This window comes from Polyodon spathula, chromosome 21 (genome assembly GCF_017654505.1).
Source record: "Polyodon spathula isolate WHYD16114869_AA chromosome 21, ASM1765450v1, whole genome shotgun sequence".
NCBI lineage: Eukaryota > Metazoa > Chordata > Actinopteri > Acipenseriformes > Polyodontidae > Polyodon > Polyodon spathula.
The window spans coordinates 12,246,090-12,265,435 of record NC_054554.1 but is presented as its reverse complement, the minus strand read 5'-3'; the positions used below and the strand labels follow the sequence as shown (position 1 = coordinate 12,265,435).

Here is a 19,346-nt window from a genome sequence, read left to right as displayed (position 1 = left end):
CTGTGTGTAGGAAAACATGCTAAGAAAACACTTCGGCTTAAGTAAGAACCGTGCTGTGAAGTGGTATTTTCTTATTGTAAATGCACCACCTAGGAACAGGTACTTCGCTTAAAAGAACACCTCTTTGGCACCGATAGTGATTTGTTGCTAACCGATTCAAAACTGATACAGTAATGTTTTATAACCTCATAACTCATCATCATCAAACTCAAATTTAAAATGTTTTTTTTCAGTCTTTTCAAAACTGATTTGCATTTTTTAGCGAGGGTTGCTGTGTTAATAACCATTGTGTTAAAATGTATTCTCTTATTCATAATTGCTGTTCGAGACTCTGCTGCATTTTTACTGTATGTAGGGTGTTCTGTTAGTTTATTAACGTTAGTTTATAATTATAGTTTATTAACATACACTTGCCTATTGCTTTTTTTCTTGTTTGTTCTGTTAATTTCATATGTTGGTGCACATGCGTCATAAAATATGTAATAAATACATTGGTATGTATCGTTGTTTTTATTTATTTATTTATTTGGCAGATGCCTTTTCATATCGTGATTGGCCTTGGCATATATTGTGTCTGGTATTCAACTCCTGTCTAAGAGAACACTTTGCTTGCTTCCCTACTGTATAGTATATTGGGGACCATTGAATAAAGCTTTTAGAGTTGTATATCCAAAGTATAATCCCAAGTTAAAAACTAAAGCAAAAATGCCTGCAGTGATTCATGAATTGAAATCTGATTTATACTAACTACTTGTATACAGATGGTGATACTTGTGGTATATTGCAAATCAAAATACTGCTACTTTTTCATTACACTGACAGCTCAGATGTTGTATTTACAGATGTAAGAGATGCATTTTACTTGCATGCTTTTTTATACTGCAAAGATTCTTTGGTGCGCCCTGCAGACTAAAATTTGCTCTCACTTTTGAAGTCATCTTTCCAACTGGGTCTCCAATGTGTCTGCTCATGCAGTACCATTTTTTATTCTGTAGGTGGCAGAAAGACTTTCCTTTTTTTTTTTTTTTTTTTTGTACTGAATGTGAAATTTTGTTTGGCAAATTCCATGGGTATATTTGGAAATATGTTACTGTTATTGGCCATAGTAAAGAGATCAGATTAGCAATATCTGTAAATGGATTTAATTTAAAAAACAGACACATGTGATGAACAATTACATATCATACCTATATTTTGGTCTAGAAAACAAATTTAATTTCTCAATAGGTCATTAAAAAAAAAAAAAAAAAAAACGTTTAAGCAATTTCATGTATCTATACAAGCACCTTGATTAACAGAAATATTGTTCCTTTGACATGTAATTGTTTCCTGTTTTTGTTCTTTTTTATTGAGGAGGAATATTCATCAATATATTCCTTATTTGCAGGATGCAAAAATTGAACCTGAAGAATTCACCAATCGACTGCAGACAGAGTTGAAATCATCTCCACAGCCATACTTGGTTCCTTTTCTTAAGGTATGCATGATAAGGTTGCTGAAAGTGAGACTGTTTCTTCACATAGAAATTAGACTCTCCTGCGTAGTGTGACCCAGGTAGACAGAACCCAGGTCGGGATCCGGGTAGGAGTGCCAGTGTGAAAGGGGCTTTCTAGAGTTTTTCTTTCAAATTACTTGATGAAAAAAGCAAGCATATCTATTTTCATAGTACAGTTTAGCACTGTTGATAGTTGACCTACTGCACTTTTTAAATAACTGTTTAGTGTAAGTTATATACTTGAATGGTGTTTTTCTTGCTTTAATAGAAAAGTCTACCAGCCTTGAGGCAGTCGCTGTTGAATAGTCAGCAATCTCTGATACAAACCCAACAGCCTGCACAGCTTCAGCAAGCAAAACCAACAGCAGGTTCCCAGCCTGTTTCCCTGTCTGCTACGGGGACTGTTCCCACGATTGCAGGAGGAACAACTGTGAGGATAAGACAGCCGAACAGCAGCACCACCACCACTTTGCCGAACGTTATGCAACACACGCAAGTGGGTGTGCACAGCCAGAGTCCTCATCTGGTAGGTACTTGGGTTGTGTGAATAATGCCATACCATGTTACCTCAGGCAATACAACAGATAATGCACAACCCAATATCACCTGTACAATCAATTCGCTTGTTTACCTGACTATGTTATAATACTAATAATAAATTACTGTCCACTGCCAATATCTCTATCCCCCCCCCCCCCCCCCCATTTTTTATGGTGTTTAATGTATTAACTAGTCGTCTTTTTCACAGACTTTTAAAAGACAACCTGGTCTACAAACGACTCCAGTAAGAATGCCGATGGTGATCACGCAGAGCATCAGACCACAAGGTGCGCTTTGAAATTCTAATTATTAGTCTAATTACCTTAAAGGGAATCCGTTTTCTAACATCCTTGCATTTGCAGCATTGTCACTGCTTCTTTGCTGTATTTAAATGGTATTTCAAACAGTGAAAAACGCATTAAAACAAAAAAATAGTTAGTCGAGCCCAGATCATTTACAAATGCTGCAATGGCGGAGGGGGGCGGGGCGGACAGTGGAGGGAAAAGTACAGTGGCACTGATTTGGACAGCCAAATTTCAATATCCATTTAACCCTAAAAAAATTAAGTTTCTATTCAGTAAAGCAATTATTTTATTCCTATGCTAAAAAATAATAGTAATAATAATATCTGGTGAAAAAGTGAAGATACACTTGACAAATAAATTAAGGTTTTTAGATGGCATACCTAAAAAATTTGCTCACTGAACTAATTGGTGCCCATTGGCAAGCAATTTATAAGGCAGATTTCAGAGATGTATTAGTAACGGCCAATAAAATGTGTTTTAAAACAGTAGTACTGCTTGAGGAAACTTTTTTTTTCAATGCAATTGAGCCAAAGTACAATACACTGTATAAAACTACAGATATTAAAGGGTAATTAATTCATGAAAATGTCAGAATTTGGTACTGTCGCTTTTCATAGGTTTACGTTTTTTTTTTTTTTTTTTTTTTTTTAACTTAGTATCTTGGAAGTATGTACCTGTAAACATGTTAATATAAACTTAAATTGAAATCTAGCAAAATGGAATGTGCCAATAAATAAATATCAATAGTTATATTTACTTTTTATGAAGTGATTTGTAGTATAGAGATGTTGTTTTTATGTTCTCAAAACGTAGTGGAGAACTAAAAATATATTCATGCCTTTTGGCAGTTTATTGGGTGCCACTCTTTCCATGCATGAACCTGTAGATAACAAATCCCCATAATATTTTAGTGTTAACAAGAATGGTTAAGTGTATTCCTTAGACAGGAGGCTGTTTGGAAATTATGTAGAACAGCTCATGCCAACATTGCTTTTTTAAAAAAAATATTAATACATTTTTTACTTATTTTTCCACAGGCACAGTAGGGAAGGCACCAATAATACAAGCAAGTAAAGGTCCCGGCGGCTTTGCTGTTCAGGTCTCTGCAAATCAGAAAAACAAGCTCAATGACCCTGGGGGTGGTTCTTTCAGGTACAAAACTGCATTTCTTCAGATGCTAGAAAGGTAGTAGCCAGTGCTGACCACAAGAGGACAGCATCCTATAAGGATGGAATTAAAGGGGAGGGCTATGCACTTATAATTGTGTCTGTGGTAACTGTTTTTTGGTACAGAAAACAAAAATTGTTTTAATATTTAACATATAAATAGTACTATGTTAGAACAGTACGGTCACCAATACATTGTTAGCTGTAAGCTGATCAGTTTTCTTACGCTCTGTATTAGATATTGTTCAGTCTTAAAGTTTTCAGATGCAATTAAAACAATACTTTAATGAATATAGTCTTGCTAATAAGGTATATTAAATGTAGTCATATTCTTTCAAATGGATGGAGCTTTGATGTAATTATCCAGATTGGAAACTTTTGCCTCATTGTGTGTAAAGTAAATCTAGTGTATTATTGTTTCTATAAGACAGGTTTGCTCAGGTCTGTCCAGGTTTTATTGGATTTTGATCCCTCTTTCCTCTTGGCTGTGATGCTCTTTATGCCTTGCATCTTTGTTTCCCTCAGCAATACACATGACTTCAGCTGATGAATAGTTAAACTGAAAATAAGTGGCTTAAATAGATGATTTTAAACATTATTTTTGTTTTCAATTCATTTGTTACTATATTCATTTGTTGCTCAGAGTGATGCAATGCATATGAAACAAATGGATAAATGGTATTTTGGTCAGCTCATGGAAATTGGGCCAGTCAGTACAGTACAGAGAGAACTGATCTCTGACTGAGTAGAAATTAGGCATTAGATCACTTTCTCTCACACACACACACTCTTAGTATGAGGTTCAGTGGAATGGTTAATTCCCCCTCCGGGAAAGTAACCGCTTGAGGCAGTGATTGATAAATCAATAAATCTTTAGAGAGTTTGGTAATTAAGCTGTCAAGTGTGTTTGTCAGTTTTCCTTTACAGGGGGGCAAATTGTCTATAGTATATATATATATATATATATATATATATATATATATATATATATATATATATATATATATATATATATATATATATATATATATATAGACATACACACACACACAGACATACACAGTACCAGTCAAAAGTTTGAGTACACTTGCTGGAACTAGGTTTTTTTCATAATTGACAATGTTTTACATCGTATACATTTCTGTAAATACTTGAAAATGAAAACACATGTTACAATATACAAAACAAAACATAAGGAGTATCAAAGCAATGTTCAAGAAAATTGTCTCTAAATCTTGGATTCCTCAAAATAGCCACCCTTTGCCTTAATAACAGCCTCACAAACACGAGGCATTCGGTTAACAAGTTTCAGCAGGAAATCACCCGACATGTCTTCCCAGCCCTTCTGCAGCAATTCCCAGAGATGTTGGGCACTTGTGGGTAGCTTTGCTTTGACTCTTCTGTCCAGTTTGTCCCATACAAGTTCTATGGGATTGAGGTCTGGAGAGGCCAGGTAATGCAGGCCAGGTCATTAGACTGAGTTGTCCTTCACTTTCCTTCTTCACCAGATAGTTCTTGCACAACTTTTGAGGTGTGTTTCGGGTCATTATCTTGCTGAAGAATGGACTGCCCAACTAGCTGTAATCCTGATGGAATGGCATGCCTCTGAAGTATGCTATGATAGCCATGCTGGTTGAGCTTGCCATGGACTTGGTAAAGATCACCAAATCTGTCACCACCAAAGCAACCCCAGACCACGACATTGCCTCCTCCATGCTTGACAGTGGGAACCACACATGCAGAACTCAGAACCCTCTCTGCGTCTTACAAATACTCGGCGGTTTGACTCAAATATTTCACATTTTGACTCATCGGTCCATAAGACCGACTTCCACCCCTCAAACGTCCAGTTTCTGTGTTTTCTGGCCCAGGCAAGTCTCTTCCTCTTATTCTGCACTATTAACAATAGTTTCTTTGCAGCACTTTTTCCAGTTAGCAAAGCTTCACGCAATCTCCTGTGATTAGTATTTCTAGTAGCATTTAGCTGAGCTTGTATTTCAGGGGCAGTTAATCACCGGTTTCGCAGACTTGTGACTCGAATGAACTTGTTCTCTGATTCTGAGGTCAACCTTGGCCTGCCTGACCTTGTTCGGTCCTCATGAGTGCCAGTTTCTTCAAATCGTTTGATGGTCTTGGCCACAGCAGTTACAAACTATTGCAAAGTTCTTACGATTTGTCTTAAAGATTGACCTTCATTTCTTAAAGTAATTACAGTCTTTTTTCTTTGCTTAACTGAGCATATTTTGCCATTTTCTGCTATCTTACATTCAGGAATGACAAACTTGTGCCTATGCTACCTATATTTATAGTAATCATGGACCCTCACCTGTTAATAATTGGTGCCAAAAGATTAATTAGGTAACATGCTAGTTAACTCAGAACATCTAACAAAGACACTTTTATACTTAAGCCGTGTTATAACACCGTGTTATAATAAACCCAGGCAGGTAGGGGAAATTAACCCCATCCCTGCCAATTTAAAAAGGGCAGAGCTTTGCCACAGGCAGCAATTACAAATGTGAGTCTTTTCGGGCAAGTCTCTACCAGGTTTACACATCTGGATCATGTAATATTCGCCCATTCTTCTTGGCAAAATTGTTCAAGCTCTGTCAAGTTGGATGGGGATAGTTGTGGACAGCAATCTTCCAGTCTTTCCACAGATTCTCAATCGGATTCAAGTCCAGGCTTTGACTGGGCCACTCTAGGACATTCACTTTCTTGTTTTTAAGGCACTCCAGTATCGCTTTGGCTGTGTGCTTGGGGTCATTGTCCTGCTGAAAGGTGAATCTCCATCCCAGTCTTAGGTCTTTTGCAGAATGAAGCAGGTTTTCCTCAAATATTTGCCTGTATTTAGTTCCATCCATTTTGCCCTCTACGCTGACAAGCTTCCCAGTCCCTGCCGATAAAATGCATCCCCATAGCATGATGCTTCACAGTAGGGATGATGTTACCTCGGTGATGTGCTGTGTTGGGTTTGTGCCAGACATAATGCTTTGCATTTAGGCCAAACAATATTTGTTTCATCTTTTTTCTTTGCTTAACTGAGCGTATTTTGCCATTTTCTGCTCCCTTACATTCAGGAATGACAAACTTGTGCCTATGCTACCCATATTTATAGTAATCATGGACCCTCACCTGTTAACAATAATTGATGACAAAAGGTTAATTAGGTAACATGCTAGTTAACTCAGAGAACATCTAACAAAGACACTTTTATACTTAGGCCGTGTTCTAACACCGTGTTATACACATTTCAGACTGAAATCCCCTTGCTTTGGGGGACCATTTCATTGAAATTGACAAGATTTACATTTACAATTAAAAATTAAGTTTTTGAATGCAATTCAGTTATGATTATCAACTTATATAAGTATATGTATCATGTAATGAAATATTAAGTGTTTATAAACACGTTTATACAGTTAAAAGCATAGATAATCATGAAAAACCTGGTTTTAAGCAGGTGTACTCAAACTTTTGACTGGTACTGTGTGTGTGTGTGTGTATATATATATATATATATATATATATATATATATATATATATATATATATATATATATATGTATATTATATACAATATATATATTATATATATATATGTGTATATATAATATATCTAATATATAATATATATATATATCTATATATATAATATATATACATTTTATTTTATTATTTTTTTAAGTGAAATGTTTGCAAAAACTTTATTTTATTTCTTCTCTTTTTTTAAACATTTATTATATTTTAAAATCATTTTAAATAGGCTATAGGAAGAAAAGAAAATGCAGTGAGTCGCGTTATCCAAGAAAAGCCGCCCTAGTCCTAGCCGTCCTGATATTTATGCCTGAACAAAGAATTCCGTTTCCATCTTTGCATTTCAACCCCTAACCTCTCCGGAGGACAAATAAATGTCTCGGTATTGAGCCTGGAGGCAGTGAGCAGGAAACCTGTATTAATCCTCTGAATGCTGACTAGTTTTCCTGAGCATTCCCAGCATGTGTGCAAAATGTGTTAGTAGCTGGGAGGCAAGCTGGCTGATAAAGCAGAACACGTTTAAAAAAAGAAAGAAAAAAGTGATATTGTATTATGGCTTTTTGCTTTTTTAATACTTTATTATTGTTATGCATACATTGTAACCGAATGCTTATTAGATTACAAGTCATCGTAATGGGGGGGGGTTGTCTTTGAAACAAAAAAAAAAAAATTAATGAAAAAAGGTTTTGAATACAAATCCAGTTTAATTACTGAAGTTTGTAATGGTTTAATGCAGTTTAACATGCACATTTGGTTAAATCCCACATTGTTTAAAAATCATAGCCCACATTTTAAATATTTATCAAATAATTAGTTATGAACTCTCATATAATGCAAAGTGCATCCCCGGATTACTTGTAGTACTGCACCATAGCTATACTAGCTTCATCACTAATAACATTAAAAGAAAATATTATTGTCTTATTGCAGTCGACTGGGGGCCTGCCTGTGTTCTATCTTGAAATTGTCTGATACACTAGTACTTTGAGATGTAGCCTGTGGTAAGAGCTGAGGTTGTATTTAAAAACCTACCATTTATTAGAGTAATCAGTCAAGAAGGCATGTCTGTTTTCTACTTCAAGAAAGCTCTGTTTTGGTGACTTAAGATGCAGTGCCCCTTACACTTTTAAAAAGGTTTTTTATCAGGAACTTTGTACCCTATGAACCACATTATCAGGTGTGAAGTCATGATCTCTGAAATTACAATTACGATTACAAAAAAAAAAAAGTATTGGGTGATAGCCATATTTACATATAGTAGCAGAAGGTGGCCGCCTTAGTTGAATGTGACACAGTGGCAAGAAGACAGTTTGAATGTAAACAAACTGGAATGCCAACAAGCTCTAGTTTCTGGGTATACAATTGTGAGACACTGCATCTTTACCTGTTACAGAAGCTGGTCATCGCTGTGTAATTTTATTCTGAAGTGTGAGTTGTTTGATTGCTAATCAGTGTATGTGATGTCTGATTTTGTACCTCAGGGATGATGATGATATCAATGATGTTGCGTCCATGGCGGGAGTTAATCTGAACGAGGAAAGTGCCCGAATCCTGGCGACGAATTCCGATTTGGTGGGAACGCAAATTCGATCGTGTAAAGATGAAGCTTTCATTCCTCCTGGGCTGTTACATAAACGAATACTAGAAACAGGTATATGGTTGTTTTTGAAATGTAGTTGGTTTTTTTTTTTTTTTTTAGAAATCTCTCTCTCTCGCTCTTTCAACAAAAGCACACCAAATATAGGTTTGTATTCCTGACCAAGTTAATCTCATAAATACACACTTTTTTATATAGATTACACAGCCAAAGTAAGTTTATGATATTAAAGCACAACAATAAAGCATGAATAGACTTTCTTCCCTTGCGTTGAATTGATCCTACAGCATAATTGTAGGAACAGCTTGTCTGAAGTAACACCTGCATGGGCATTTTTATTGGGATCTGTTCCACATGTTGTTGGATGTAGTTCACAATAACTTTATTTTAATGGTGTTTGAGTCCAGTATTATGATTTGTATATAGGGGTTTCTGAGGTTGATTTATCGCTTTTTCTAGTTGATGATTCAGTGCGACCCCTATTTGTATGCTATCCATTGCTGTAAATTTCTTATCAGTTTAAATTAGTTGCAATATTCATCAGAATAAAATTTGTATTTTATAACACACATAATACTTTATTGTATACTTTTCATGTGCTCCTGCGTTCATACAGAAACTTAAATTTGGCTTATTTTTCTTAATGACACCTCTACTAGTACATCTGTGCAATCAAGGTTTTGGCCTTGGTTTGTGTTTTTCACTGCTTTCAACTAATATAATGAATTCAGTGGCATCACTGAATTTGCTCAAACCCCAATCTAATATACATTTTATATAACTGTCTGTTGTAGGTTTGTCCTACATTCTAAAGCAAGGGCATTCAGCAAGCACACAAACTTCAGATCTTGATCTCTTCATAGGGTTTTTCAGATTTATCTTTTATAATCAAATCAAAATTCCTGATTTCTGAGGATTCCTATATATCGGATTTTGCTTTAAGTGAGAGGACAATTCATTGACAAAGTAAACCTCTGTACAAACTTATTTAAGGAACCCCTCCAAAACTCTGTAGATATGATAAAATCCAAAATTAACAATGTATATCTTCTGCATTTAAAAATGTTGTTGTGGACACTTGCTTGTCTAAAGTGCTCACTTTAAACAGTCTTGTAGCCTAACTGAGTCAAGTATAAATTGTTCATGTTCACTCCTTTTTCAAGCTTTACATTTTGTTTCAAAGCAAAAGTGAGAATAAATTTGTTTTATTCATTACATGATCTGATAGCAAGAATGCTCCAACGAAAACGTATTCTGTATTGTGTAGTAAACTTGCATTTACAAAATTGGATTTTAATCTAAATGGAGTTAATATTTTAAGAAAAGTAAATACACTAAAAAAGAAGGCAAGTTTCTCAATTTAAACACAGGTTATGTAGCTCCACCACCTAAAATAGATGCTGTTGCCCTAGTTCTTCACCTTTTGTATGTTATAATTTTATAATGCTTTGTTTTTTCCCCATAACAAAACACCCCAGGGTTATTTGCTACTGTATGATATACTATACAGTGCCTATAGAAAGTCTACACCCCCTTGAACTTCTATCACATTTTGTTGTGTCAGTGCCTCAGTCACTGCCTTTTTTGTGCCTTAGCCACTCCAGTGTAGCTTTGGCTGTGTGCTTTGGGTCATTGTCATGCCGAAAGGTGAACTTCCGTCCCAGTTTCAACTTTCTTGCAGAGGGCAGCAGGTGTTCCTCAAGGACTTCTATGTACTTTGTTCCATTCATTTTCCTTTCTACCCTGACAAGTGCCCCAGTCCCTGTTGATGAGAATCATCCCCATAACATGATGCTGCCACCACCATGATTCACAGTAGGGATGATATTCTTTGGGTGATGCACCAAACATAACGCTTTGCATTTAGGCCAAAAAGTTCCATTTTAGTTTTGTCAGACCATAAAACTTTTTGCCACATGGCTACAGAATCTCCTGATTGTTTTTTTTGCATACTTCGAAAGGTGGACTTTCTTGAAATGGCTTCCTTCTTGCCACCCTACCATACAGGCCAGATTTGTGGAGTGCTTGGGATATTGTTGTCACATGCACACTTTGACCAGTCTTGGCCATAAAAGCCTGTAGCTCTTGCAGAATTGCCATTGGCCTCTTGGTAGCCCATCTGATCAGTCTCCTTGCTCGGTCATCCAATTTGGAGGGACGACCTGATCTTGGCAGGGTCTTGGTGGTGCCATACACCTTCCACTTCTTAATAATCGTCTTGACCGTGCTCCAAGGGATATTCAAGGCCTTTTGATATTTTTTATACCTGTCTTCTGATCTGTGCCTTTCAACAACTTTGTCCCGGAGTTCTTTTGAAAGCACCTTGGTGCTCATGGTTGAGCCTTTGTTTTGAAATGCACTACCCAGCAGAGGGAACCTACAGGAACTGATGAATTTATCCTGAAGTCATGTAAATCACTACAGTTTAACACAACTGGAGGCCACTTAAATTGGTGTGTGATTTTGAAGGTGATTGATTACACCTGAGCTAATTTAGGATTGCTATTACTTTGGGGGTGGACACTTATCCAACCAAGCTATTTCAATTTTTATTTTTAATTAATTTTCTACAAATTACTAGAATATTTTTTTCACTTGGAAGTTGTGGGGTAGGATGTGTAGATAAATGAAAAAAAAAAATAATGCATTTTAATTCCAGACTATGGCAACAAAAGGTGAACATTTTGAAAGGGGCTGTAGACTTTCTATAGGCACTGTACCTGTCTGTGGTTGCTCTGCTGTTGCCTTAAGGACTAACCTGTTTAAAAATGTAAATCTTTTATCTTCCAGCTGGAATGTTTGTTTGCTTTGAGTATAAGAACTTGACGGCGCCTCCTGTTGGCCACCACAGTTTTGTCAGTGATTGGCTAATCCAAACATGCATCTGACAGGAAACCAAGAGAGGCTCTGAAGCCTGCTTATTCTCTTAAATCATATCAGTAAAATAACACACAAGTATTGATGAAATGCTCTGACTCATCAGCAGAGGGGTATGCGCGTCGGAAATGGCCGTTGTGTCGAAATTGTTTCAAGTTGCCGTATTCGAAATGTCATTTTGCGCTTCACAATCCATTCTGCGCTGTGCAGAAATAAAATGTATGCATCTCGCAATATGGGGGGAGTGCCAGACAATATGCATGATCCTGGTATATTCGAAGGTGTGTGCCAAGCACAAAACCAGTTTTGTGAGGCACAAAATAACTCTTTTAAAAAGCAAGCCTTAACTCTGCGCACATCCCTCCAGCACTCACACAAGCACTGAATTGCAGGAGCTTTCCATGGAAACCACCCAGCGGTCACACAAAATTCCATCCACATCTACAATAGGCCTATTAGATAATGATTATAGGACAGGAATTCAAAAGAACGATTGTGATAGCTGCTTCACTGTTTTAGACCGTTCTTTCAGATCGAAACATTAGGCTACTATTTACTTTCCGATCAAAAAGTTGTATCTCCGTTCTAAACACAAATAGGTAGTTCAGTCCAGATCAAAAAAGTAACATCTTCCTTTATTGCATTGCTATTTGCATTACAACAGCCTGCCAGTAGCAGGGTACTCGCGCATCCAGAAACACCGAAAACAGCTGGCGTTGGTAGGTATTATTGTCCTCCGATTCGCCAGGCAACTCAATGGCACAGGGATCCGGACAGGTCGCCGATCCTCTTGAATGAAGCTTCTATGTTTTATTTTCCAGTAATCACACAGTTTGAAGAGTTGACGGGTCTCAATCCGGTGATAAACAGCTAACTATTCTCCAAATAGTAGCCTAGTTGTTTAGTTTTCTTTATCGTTAAACCGTAAACAGGAACCTATATGAACCGCTAAGTCAAAGGCTTTGTTAATACCATTTAATGTAGCTTTCTCTCAATCTGATTCCCATCCTCTCTTCCTTGTCTTCTCATCTCCCTCTCCTCACACTCTGACAGCACTGATTCAGCACATCCCGCTCTGTCAAAGGGTGGTCCGACAACACACACTGTTCACCCCAGTGTCACATGCACACTTCGCGGTGAACATTCTAAGAAGTTCAACTGTTTATTTACTTGCAGAACATATACTGGGCAGAGGGCTTTAACGTTACCGTCCAGTGCTTGCGTCAATTTGAGCCTATGGTAAATCAGGCTTAAATAGCCGAACTATACCCTCTCCTCAGCAGGTACATTCTTGGTGCAGAATGAGTAGTCCTACAGTAGTACAGTATGTAACATAGACCGAGCTGGCAGATACAAAACAACTATCTGTATAAATAAACAAACAAACAATAAAAATAGACCTTTACACAGTAGTATAAAACCCCTCCTTACAAATCGATCAGTCAGTTTGCATTTCCTTACCTTGATATTTACATTGATTTTAATATCGGGCATACAGCAGGCTATATTGATTACTGATTGGGGATTTGTCAGTGTTTTGCATGGCAAGTTATTGTTCGAGAGGGGCTGCATTCATTGCACTGCTCATTCAACCCGTTTTATTTCATTCAAATGAATTGTGTTAATATATATACAGTATATAAAAAAAACAGGATTCCAGGATTACCATTATTATTGTTGTTAGGTATATGTGTTTTGTTTTTTTTAGCAGATGCTCTTATGGACGATTTACAGTTTTACACACACACACACACACACACACACACACACACACACACACACACACACATCATAAAAATCAATTAATAGCTATTTCAGTTAGGCTATAATATTAATCCTAACAAAAGCAATAGGCTTCCCAGCTATCTGCTTAGAAGCAGAATTGAGATCAAATTGGACTAATAATGAGTGCAAAATGGAATGCGTAAATCAGTTTAAGGGCAGCTTAAATAAGAGCAGTTGCAATACATTAGTTATATTTAAGAGCAAAATTGGATACGAGCAAGTAGTAACTGCAGCAGAGTATTTCATTATGGATGGACAAAACATGCAGGTGGCCACTGGTACATTTTTATAGGAAGAAAAAAAAACTGATCGTAACAGAAAACTAAAAAGTAAAAAACACTGCACTGATTTAATTGAATAGGTGAAATGTAGAATAGGTGTATATTTGTTAGACACTTGTCAAAATTATAAGAGGCCTCAGGTAAATCTGTAAAAATCTGTGATGGCCCTTTAAATATTGGGCTCATTCACTATGCTAATGCCTGTGATAATGATAAACATTAGATACTAACGTATGCATGTGGACAAATGTCATATGCATTTGTGCTAAATTATTTGAATTGCTGTAAAGGCTACATTTGAACAAATTTGGCAATGCTTGTGAGGATCGTTAGGGTTTTGCGGTGCGCAGAATGATTGCATATTGCTAAATGCCTATTCTCAGCAACATTAGTTTTGGAAAAGCTGTGTGTGGCTAGTTTACATCGCAGTGCTCACGGGACTCAACCAAAGGCTCCCTTTACTTTTCAAGCCCTTCACCCTGAAATTCTACAAGATATAAGGACACAGCTGACTGTTGATTTTATTTTTTAATAGTGTTATATTTTTCTCATTAATATCAGAAGTAGACCTACCGGTATACATACTTGATCTGCATTCCCTGTCATTGCCTGTACTGTGCCATGATATCGGCAGGGGGCATGGTGAGGCAGGGCAGTTGGAAGGGGGGGACTTTCAACAGGAGAATGATTAAGGGATACACGGATTTGTTTTACAGTCTCAATACTTCTATAACTATGTGTACTGTATAGTGTTGACAGCCACGACAACAAGTTAATGAAAAGAGACGGGGCGTGTTTGTATGCAGCGTAATTCTGAGCCACTAAAAAAGCAGACTCCTTGTTGACATAGTTTATTAGCAAGTTGCTGCAATATATTTGTTATATTTTGAATAAATACTGTATTCTAATGCTGCAGTTCAGGGGTGCCAATGCTACCGATATGTGTTGAGGTTTGATTCTGCATTCCGTGTGCAGGTTATATTTGTGTGGAGAATAGGGGGATGTTATGTACTGTACACTGTGATAGCAGCTTGCCTGGGTAATAGTAACGGTCCATCGTTGTGCATTCTCACTTGACTGTTGTGTGTAGTTGCTATATTGGTAGTGAATGAGCAGACGGTTTTGCGAGGCACAAACAGATTTGCAGATTGCACAAAAAACTGCTTTATTCCAATGCCGGCAACTGCTTTGTGCCGTATTGGAATGTGTCTCTTTTTGTGTCAAGCAGTATTTTTTTGCAAGACACACACAAAAAAAGGGGGGGGATTGTGCGAAGATCGAAGATCAGGCCCTCTATTTATTTATTTTTAAGATTGGAAAAGACATGCTCAACTTTTGTGGTTTTTTTTTTTTTTTTTAAGCTTTTTGTTTTCCATATGACATATGGTAGCAATGGAAACTATTTAACAGAAAACCTATATTACTTTACTAAACCCCTCCTCTATTTTGAACCGGCTTTCAATGCTTCACAAGATTACAGTTAACCCCAAAAAGAAGCGATCTTAATTATCCTTGTACATTGATCTTAAAGATACTTGTATGGTAGCCATGCAGACAGACAGACATTAAAGTGTTACTAATTCACCTTGTTGTTCTTTTGAAAATTGTTCTAATTAAAATGTAAAATGTTTTCACCTAGCTGCAGTAGCTTATGGCCTAAATCTTGCTGTAAACGTTTTGGAATACTGTAACACAGAATTGTTTTGCAGCAACTTAATTTGGCTAATGGCCTTCAAGGTCCATTTTTGCTGCAATAAATGTATGAGCTTCTTTTTCATATAATGTACAGCACCTGTATGAATAATATATTCCATGGCACATTAATGTTGCAGATTTTTAACAAACACAAAATCAGCAAACATTTCTTGCTTGCGAAATTCTTGTTTTACAGTATTGAATTAAAAATTGCTGTGTATTTTTCCTTTTTACTTCCCTTTTAGCTAAAAAGTTTGGAGTTACTGAAGTACCAGTTGAGGCAGTCAACTTCATCTCCCATGCAACACAGGAAAGGTTAAGAACAGTCCTGGAGAAAGTGACTGTAATTGCACAGCACAGAATGGAGACGTGTAAAGTAAGTACATACTCATTTGTGTTTTTTTGTATATTGCGTGTAATGTATTAATTAATAATGCTTGACAATATACTTGTTAATTAACTGTATTTGTTAAATGGCTTAAACCCCACACATATAATACATTTCAAGGGCTTGTTTCACGAACTAATATAACATTAGGTAGTCCAAGGTTACTGCTAATCTGGGTCTGTAAAGAGCTTCATTCATTTTCTCTGTTGGGGTTTCTTGCTAACGTTCATCATAATTCAGCTCTGTATCCTCATGTCCAGTTAGTTCTTCACAGCGCTAGGGAATTTGGCTACAAATTCTAATTTCAAACATTTGAAGTTATTTACTTTTTGTGTCTTAACTATGGCGGATCTGAACACTGGCACAGTTTAGATTTTGTTAGTCCACTAGTTCTAGCATTGCTTGTGAGTCTATCAGCAAAGATACATACAATGGCACACTGTCCATTACTTGAATGATTGTTATTGAGAGGCTGTATTGAAATCTGCTATTGTTTTTACGCTAATGTAGTTCCCATTTATTTAAAATGGAATTCAAGACAAAATGTTTCTCACTTTTTTTTTTTTATATAATTATTCATGAGTAAAAGAAGGTACTCAGATGGGACCAATTCACTTAACAGGAATACCTCATTCCATTCAAGCTCTATACTTTTTTCTTTATTTGCTATACTTTTTTGGAAATGGAGACCTGTGGTGTGTTTGATTTGAATGTCGGCTTATTTCAGAGCAGGTGAAAATTTAAGTGGGTTTGCATCTTGGATTTGAACACCCACTGTTGACATCGGCGAAAAATAATCAAACTTGAAACTGAATATAGTTTCCTGAAAATACATGTATTGCTGTGACTGTGAGTTGCAGTATCAGCTGAAAATAAATTAAAGGGAGAGATGACATGTGTCTGCTTACAAAGTCATTATGATGAGAATGGAGAACAATACATTATACAAATGCTGCAGTATTTACCTTTTAAGGGCAGATTATCGGAATGTCAGAACACTGTGTGATTGATAATGTAGGGGTTATCTTTCAGAAGTCATTTTGTTCTTATTATAATTGACCTGTGTTAACTGTATTGTTTATACAGTTGGATACATGCAGTGTAAGATTATTTATTCAGAGTCTGTTCCCCATAGACATGAATGTTGTACATATACTCTTTCTCATTGTGTATCATAAAGGAACAGCAGGGCTTTTTTTGATTGGTTGTGAACATTCCCAATACATTTAATAAATTAAACACAATCTAACATCCCTAGTAAAAAAAAAAAAAAAAATTAAATCAGGCTTTATTACATTTAATTCTATTAAAAATAACTTGTGTGATTGATGGCTTCATCTTTTAAATGATTAAAACCCTTAATTTTAATAGATTTTACAGGTCATTTTAGGAGCACAATAATGGTCTGCCTCGAATGTTATTACTATCTTAATGCGGAACTGTGATGCATAAAGTTCTGTTTTTCCCATATCAAATAATGCCCTTTGTCCCCTGTTGAATAGGATGACAAATGGCTTGAACAAGGCTCAGACGTCCGGTCGCAGTTGAAGTTCTTCGAGCAGTTGGAACGGCTTGAAAAGCAGAGGAAAGATGAGCAGGAAAGGGAGATCTTACTGAAAGCTGCCAAGGTCTGTCATTTCACATAGTTATTACAGGATCTGCTTTGGGGGGGTTAAACTGGGTAAGAAATATCTCCTGAAAGATGTACCGTGGGCACAGTATAGCCCAACAGTGTCCCGATCATTTAAGAGTGAACATGTTTTTTTGCTTTAAGTACATCCAGCAAGACAACAGGCTTTATTTTTTGGCATATTGGCTACAAGTATTTCCTACCAAACAGCTGGCCCACATGGCTTGTGAATATTGTCTTCCCTTCCCACTCAGCAGATGTTTGTTCATGTCCTGCTATTGTCTGAATGAGTTAATGAGGGAGAATTTAGTGGGGTTGAGTGAAGCGTTATCATTTCTGGTCTTTCTCTCCTAATCTGGCAGGAGGGGAGTATTGAAGTTGTTCTTCAACATTATGCATAGCAGTATAATAGTTCAGTACATTGAATGACAAATTGCCTAACTTCTAAATTGCAGATGGCTGTGCCCATGTGGCTCGCATGGAATAGTTTGATAGTTACCTCTTGGAGAGCAATTGGGCATGTACATGTGTGTATTAACACTTTGAAAACTGTGCTAAACTGTGGTTAGCTATCTAATAGTTTAACACAGGATTTACCTTGGGTCATAACCCTACTGTCACACCAAGTCTACTGAAGTTTAACTTTTTTTTTAATGATTTTGAATTTATAATTGAGTGTGAAGTCCTGGATACATTTCCTGTTTGGAAGTCCACAGACGGGGTGAAACTGTATATCTCTGTCTTAGCTGTACAGAGTTGAGACAGCATTTTGTTGTGATGCAGTTAGTGTCTTGTTATCCTGTGGGTCTCAGGAGTATGTCTGTTACTGTGACAAAATACTGGCACCAAATGTGATCCATTAAAATTTAGAGTAGTAGACTTCAATCCACAGGCATTTTCTCTGTGGATTTAAGATGGTCTGTATTCCTTTTAAAGTATTATAAAAATGATTTATCATCAAGAGAACTCTCACTGCAAGTCTCTTTTATATTTATATTTTCATGTAAATGTTTAGTTATATCATTTTTGTTTACACTGTTTTTAAAATCAGTGCTGTTGTCTGAAAGCATAGCTGCATTCAGCTACAGCGTTATGTAGAGGTTATCTATGCGATATTTCAGTGAGACAGGTCCTAATGATCGCACATCTAAGTACAGTTTAAATGCTTAACTGAATCCAAGAACACAAGTGGTATAAACAGGTTTTTTAAAATTTAATTTTTTTAAACAATGTGATATTTCATCTTGTGACATCCCACTCCAATCTGTGTGGTTTGAGGTTCTGCATGTCAATGGGAGTTCATTATGCATTCTTTAAATAGTATTCAAGGGATAATGCATCTTCGTGCAATAAAAATATAAATACTTAACTTCTCAATTACAGTTATTAAAAAAACTAACATTGCTGCAGGTTTTTTATTCTTGTTAAAGAACCATTTTTAGATAGCATTTAGATCAAATGCATTACACAATCAGTAACTTTTGGGGTTTTAGTTTTACAAGAATTGGGTACTATTTGGGTACTGTTTCTTTGAAATATAAAACTTGCACACAGATATTTTACAGCCAAATCAGATTGACTTAAGAAAAGCCCATTGAAATATGAATTAAGGGCAAACCTATTATAATTAACTTCACCAGTTTATAGCGATCACTGGTGAGTAGGTTGAGTGGGTTTGACTGTAGTGTTCTTAAGAAAATCATTAATACCCCATGGATTTTTAAATCACTTGACTTTATTTGTAATAAATCTCCTAGAGAGTAATGATCAAGTCCATCAATTTGAATAATCAATAAGCTGTTCAACAAAACACTAAAATAACGTTTTTAAAATACATTTTAAAGGATTTAAAAAGATTCTGTTAAGGCCTCCGATTTAAATTATCAAGATGGAAGGTCCTCTTATAAACAACTGTTTTACTACTTAAAACCCTTCTCTTCCTGCAGCGGTGTATGGTATTGTATAGCACAGCATAATTCCTTCTGCGACTTCTTAAATATTAATACTTGATTGTCAATTAAACATTTGTTTAATACAGATTCAAGGTAAT

The 19,346-nt window shown here is 36.3% G+C and overlaps 1 protein-coding gene across 2 annotated transcripts in view; it reads left to right on the top strand.

The window, feature by feature from the left end:
• LOC121296578 (transcription initiation factor TFIID subunit 4-like) overlaps window positions 1–19,346 on the top strand; it is a 91,402-nt gene that overhangs the window by 34,912 nt on the left and 37,144 nt on the right. For both annotated transcript variants that reach the window (XM_041222287.1, XM_041222286.1), the window contains 7 exons: window positions 1,388–1,477; window positions 1,764–2,021; window positions 2,244–2,322; window positions 3,378–3,492; window positions 8,525–8,694; window positions 15,524–15,654; window positions 17,169–17,294. In XM_041222287.1, coding sequence (XP_041078221.1) covers window positions 1,388–1,477; window positions 1,764–2,021; window positions 2,244–2,322; window positions 3,378–3,492; window positions 8,525–8,694; window positions 15,524–15,654; window positions 17,169–17,294 — 969 coding nt within the window. The remainder of the gene's footprint in view (window positions 1–1,387; window positions 1,478–1,763; window positions 2,022–2,243; window positions 2,323–3,377; window positions 3,493–8,524; window positions 8,695–15,523; window positions 15,655–17,168; window positions 17,295–19,346) is intronic.